Genomic DNA, 6,053 nt, shown 5'->3' with positions numbered 1-6,053 from the left:
TCTTTCCCATCTTCATTCTGTAACAAAAAGAAAATGTTCGTGTTATTAACGTGAATATTGAGGTATTCTGGTTCTCTCTCTTCTCATCTCTCTTCTTCCATATTGCATCTTCTCTCCTCTCTATACCTACCTTTTCCTTCCTCATTTCCTACCTCTTCCCTCCTCTCTACCTACCTTTTCTCTCTTGTACATCTTCCCTCTCCTCTCTTCTACATCTCTCTTTCTACCCCTCTCTCCTCTCCTCCTACCTCTTCTCCTCTCCCTATTTCTTCTCTCCTTTTCCTACCTCTTCTAAATATTTACATCGGCCTCCTAAAAATGGTGAACGGTAGAAACACAGTCACTGAGGTCAAAGTGTTTGCAAATAGTGGAGGTGGTCTTGTTTTCATGTCTAGGTGTACTCCAGGTGTGTACAGGCTAGGGGAGGGGGAGGGGGAGCGGTAGGTAAGCAGACTTAAGAAAGACTGACGATGTTTATAATTATTTAGTGTTCGGTAATGGTGGTGGAGGTGGTGGTGTACACAAAGCTAATAAACTTAGAGAGAGAGAGAGAGAGAGAGAGAGAGAGAGAGAGAGAGAGAGAGAGAGAGAGAGAGAGAGAGAGAGAGAGAGAGAGAGAGAGAGAGAGAGAGAGAGAGAGAGAATAATTATAAACTCTTACCATAAATGTTTACGGTACAAGAAAAAATCAAAAACTTGAAAAAAAAAGTGATAAAGGCATACCACAAGGTGACTCAAAACAACAACAACAACAACAACAACAACCCCAAACCAACAAACGCGACAAATAAGACAGACAGCTACGTACGTTTTGTCCTTGAATTTCCACGGAACAATGAACAATGACAGGAGGAGGAGGAGGAGGAGGAGGAGGAACAACTCGAACATCATACCAATCATCCTCTCATGCACTTGAGGAGAGATGACGAAGTAAAAACACGAGTATTCTCACAAGGGTTACATTGGCATAAGTAATCCTTGGTTCGAGTGACCTGAGAATAGATTAGTTGAAGATGAAGGAAGAAATTGTAAAGCTGATCGTAAAATGTGGTGTTTAATTCTCTTATTTCTGTATATTCATCAATCCGTTTCTATTTATTTCATTTGTTACGTTCGTGAGGTTATTGTTCATGTTTCCTCTTTCCTTTTCAGTTTTTATTCTTATTATTGCTGTTAATCTTCGTGTTTTCTTCTTTTCCCTTTCGTTTTCTTTTATATTTTTTTTCTTATCATTCTTATTAATACTATTAATCTGCATATTTTGTTATTTTCTTTCCTTTTTTTTCTTTCCTTCTCATCATTCTTATTACTGCTATTAATCTTTGTACTTTCTTCCTTTTCCTTTCCTTTCCCATCTTTTTCTTTTTCTTCTCATTTTTCTTACTACCTTTTCTTATACGTGTAGTATTTCATGGTTATCTTTCTTTTCAACAACTTTTTATTATCCTGACTATTGTCGTTGATCTTCGTATTCGCATTAGTCGTGGTACAGTGGAACCAGGCATGCTTTGGGGTCTGAGGGGTCTCCAAACGCACATGTTCGAATCCTCTCCACAGTCCGATTGGGCTTCCTCAGTCCTCACTTAGGGCAACGGTTTCCTAGCGGGTGTACTTTGAGATAGGAGGTACCCCAAAAAAGTATCCCCTTTAGCCCATAAATTCCCGTGAAAACCCCACATGGTATAAAAAAAAAAAAAAAAAAGACGATTAAAAGCTACACAGACACTTCCTTCCAAAACACAGCATTCTCACACACCCGTAAATAAATCACTACAGACTGTTTGATTCGTTTATGGTGTTTATTTACTTCCGTGGATGGTGTATTGTGTTAGCGTCTTCTTTCACGCATATTACATAGCACTTGTATGAGGGAGGGAAGTTTTTGAAAAGTAGTAGTAGTAGTAGTAGTAGTAGTAGTAGTAGTAGTAGTAGTAGTAGTAGTGGTAGTGGTCGTGATAGTAGTAGTAGTAGTAGTAGTAGTAGTAGTAGTAGTAGTAGTGATAGTAGTAGTAGTAATGATAGTAGTAGTAGTGATAGTAGTAGTAGTAATGATAGTAGTAGTAGTAGTAGTAGTAGTAGTAGTAGTAGTAGTAGTAGTAGTAGTAGTAGTAGTAGTAGTAGTAGTGATTATGATAGAGGAAGTAGTAGTAGTAAACGTTTCCTTTACCACCACATTTCAACACTGCTGAATCACTTTTCCTATTTTTCTTATCCTTCTGTTTCCATTCATATCCCTCTCTTTTACCCCTTCATCTCAGAACCCTCATTTTCCTACTTCCCGTTACTCCAGCGGTTACCAATCCCTTCCCTACCCTTATCGTAATCAGTAATCACTAATCACTTCCCTTTCTTCCCTACTCTTGAAACCACTCCCTTCCTCCAGTTACTCCTTAAGCACCTTCTCTATCTCTGTCTTAATCACGGTTAGCGGCTGTCAGTGTTCTGGAGGCAGTTCATTCACACGCCTTACGCACTTGTCTTATCCCTGCCGTGTGTAAATAAACACAAATGATGTCTGCTTGTTTAGACAGGCCGACACAGGATTACACACACGTTTGTCTTGCCTTTCACGCCACCTTCTTTCAACCGGAAGTGGTGTGCGGGTGTTCAGTTTGTTATATCACTATTAATGTAAATATATTCATTCTCTCTCTCTCTCTCTCTCTCTCTCTCTCTCTCTCTCTCTCCGTATGTGTATCCTTCAAAGTTTACAGCATCGTCGTTGAATATTGTACTTAGCAATGAAGATTTCGTGCAAGATATCTCTATGAATTTAATATCCCGTGATTCCTTCAGCTTCTTCAATCTCTTATTTTTTTTTTTTTTTAACGTTAGGCACAATATAAGAACGTGCTCTCTCTCTCTCTCTCTCTCTCTCTCTCTCTGGGGATGCAATCATAGGCAACATTACCAACAACAAGGGTTCACTTGCCAGTTTCTGTAGCATTAAAGCGTTATATACAAAGCCTTGTTGCCCTCATGTTCAGTGGTTGAAGGGACGTGTAATGCAAGTCCTCAGCCACTCCTCACATCAGCCAGTCAGCAGCTTCAGTCTGGATTGGGATGTTTTCATGCAAAACACATTTCTCATTTCCAAGGTCATTTAAATTCAGACAAAAGAACCGACTTAAACTCGACAATAGAAATTATTATAATTTTCCTTTCTTCATAATTAAAAGTGGCAGTGTATAATCAGCCCAATCTCTCTCTCTCTCTCTCTCTCTCTCTCTCATAAAATTGCATCTTTTCTGTGGCCTAATGGGCTTTTTTATCATCCTGAACCCATTGTCACTGCCTCCTAAGATCAGTTTCACCAGCAATGTTAAGCTTCTCACTACAAATATTGTACAGTACTTACAAATGTACTATATAAGTCACTGCCTATGAACAGTGCTGGTAGGAAAATGCTCCTCAGCTTTGCCCTTGAAATTTCTTCAATGATTCCTAACTAAACTGAAGGTCAGTTACAACAAAATTACCAAAGCCATGATGCACAACTCATGGCATCTCATGAGGCCTCTTATCCTTTTGAACTTAATGCATTGATATCAGGCACTCTGTGGTTACTGACAAGGTTATTGGTGAGCAGGTGCATGACAGGTCCAGTGGTCTAATGGATGGTCTGAGGCTCCAGGCTATCAATGGAACTATTTCTAAATTGCAGATTACTCTGCAGTCAGATTCTCATAAGATGTTTTTTTTTCTTTTTTTTCCAATGATGATGAAGATACAATACTTTGTTAAACTATCACAAGAATCGCAAAAAACTTCCTAAAAAAAACACTGGTTCCCATTAACAAATACGTAGTTAGAAATTGTTAAGAAAAAGACAAAGAGGTGTTTGGGACTGTGGTCCGGTATTGTATCCGCCATACACATGTGATTACAGAGCAGATAATTGAGGTGTAATAGTTATACTAGCTATCCTTACGTCTACTTATATTATTACCTGATTTTTGCATCCTTCCTGCTGCAGATTTGTGTGGCTGATATAGACAGTGAGCAGGGGCAGGCTACCGTGACAGAGCTACAGGCCAAGCACGGTGAAGACAATGTCATCTTTGTCTCCTGTAATGTAACAAGTGACGACGACTTTAAAAGTGAGCAATTTTTAGTATAATGATATAAATGTAACTCATTTATTTCAAAACTGAAAGTCTTCTATCTGGCATGTTTATTGTCCATTGGCTACTGTGCCTTTGTACAGCATAGTGATATGTCTTCCTGTGTAGCTTTAGTATTATATCAATGCTTCATCTGTGTGGATATACACACTGTATGATTGTAAAAAGAGGGTAGGAGTTATGATATTTCACATAAGTGCATCAATGATATATGTAGTTAGCATCACTGACTAATACTTAAATAAACCTGTAGTCTTTCTTCTTACACGTCAGGGCTAATACCTAGCTGAAATCATTATCAATGTGAAGATGTTGTGCTGCTACAAGATAGTAGAGCAGAGAGAATAATCTACCTTAAGTTGATAGGTTCATGAAACAGAGATGAACACAAATAAATAACATCATGCCTGATGCCTCAATGACATCTTAATGAGCCTCCGTTCTCTGTGTTTGTACAGCGGTCTGGGATGCTACAGTGGAGAAGCTAGGACCGGTGAATGTGCTCATCAACAATGCTGGCATTGGTAATGAGCAAGAATGGGATAAGACAGTTGCAATAAATCTTGTAAGTTGACAACATAATCAGGAAGGACTAATGAATCATTACCAACTTGATATTCAGCAACAAATACAAATAATTTTTTATTACAGTAAGCCCCCACACTTGGCGAATTAATTAGTCTGGCGATACTACCGCCAAATGCGAATTTTGCCAAGCACGAGTTCTTTATACCATATAAATTGCCTAAAAAATGCCTCAATCAGTCTTTGGTCATTGCCAAAGTCCCTCTTTTGACCCATAAAATACCATCTTTCGGGCTGAAATAAAATGTTTTGCCTTTGCATATTAGAACACATGTACAAAACAGACCAATAAACAATAAATAAAGCTAATAAGACATGACATAAAGGCTGTAACTCCCGTTTTTCCACCAGTTTCCCTTGCCTACTTTCGTCCTTGCCACCACCACCATTGTCCTTATCCCCCACCGGTACCACCTGCGCTGATAGAGGCCATGTTGGTGGTAAATTGTCAAAATTCATTCCCACTCAAGTAGAACAGAGGGTAGCAAAAACAAAATGGCTGAAGGGGACTCTCACACTGCGTTCTGATAGGTTTAGAGAGAGGTCTGACGTCACCGGGGAGCCGCGTGGTTCGCCGTGCAGCCGCCAAGTTTGAATTCAAATCGCAAAGCATGCATGCACTCGGTGGGCCGTGGCCACCCTACCGCCAAAAATGAATTTCGCTAAGCTGAGATTCGCCAAGTGCAGGGGCTTACTGTATATGAATAATTCATATATTCACCAGATCTGGAAAAATTAATAGTGAAGTAAGGATATTTGTTCATCTTAGCTCTTTGCTTCCTTAGCATCATTATTTGGATATCTCCTCACAAGGACAATAGTGGAAAAACTACATTATAAAAAAATCTTTGGGAATCATCCTGAGACAGAATGCCACAAATTAAAGCTTAATTATGTATTATACTTATTCAGCTGCAGCGTATGTAAAGGCACAGTGGTGTTATCAACAGGGAGGCTGCATGAGGGGGACACTGCTGGCTCTGGAGCGCATGGGCACCAACAAGGGAGGCTCAGGAGGAGTGGTGGTTAACATTTCCAGCATTGTGGGTCTCAAGGCCAATCCTTTTGGCCCTGTATACTCAGCTAGCAAGCATGCCATTGTTGGGCTGGTACGGAGTTTAGGGGTGAGTATATTTCATTTTTTAACATGCATTTAGGGGTGAGTATATTTCATTTTTTAACATGCACCTTGTTCCTCATTCTTTAATATTAGCTTCTGTTCCCTTAAGCACCATGTACAATAATCAAATTCTATGTATGTACATACACACATTTTGACAACATTTCTGTCATATGTATTTGTCCTTATGTACTGTACATACATATATAAGGAGTTGAAACACA

General features: G+C 39.3%; 1 protein-coding gene across 3 annotated transcripts in view; it reads left to right on the top strand.

Annotated features, from left to right (window-relative positions):
* The window catches only part of LOC123506749 (15-hydroxyprostaglandin dehydrogenase [NAD(+)]-like), a 28,539-nt gene that overhangs the window by 20,793 nt on the left and 1,693 nt on the right, over window positions 1–6,053 (top strand). Inside the window, exons 4-6 of one of the 3 annotated variants that reach the window (XM_045259044.1) lie at window positions 3,977–4,100; window positions 4,583–4,689; window positions 5,660–5,833. In XM_045259044.1, coding sequence (XP_045114979.1) covers window positions 3,977–4,100; window positions 4,583–4,689; window positions 5,660–5,833 — 405 coding nt within the window. Of the gene's footprint in view, window positions 1–3,976; window positions 4,101–4,582; window positions 4,690–5,621; window positions 5,834–6,053 lie in introns of all 3 variants that reach the window. The other 2 variants (XM_045259045.1, XM_045259046.1) reach the window with 2 other exon arrangements.

Source organism: Portunus trituberculatus, chromosome 20 (genome assembly GCF_017591435.1).
Source record: "Portunus trituberculatus isolate SZX2019 chromosome 20, ASM1759143v1, whole genome shotgun sequence".
NCBI classification, from domain to species: Eukaryota; Metazoa; Arthropoda; class Malacostraca; order Decapoda; family Portunidae; genus Portunus; species Portunus trituberculatus.
This window is presented reverse-complemented; position numbering and strand designations above follow the sequence as displayed.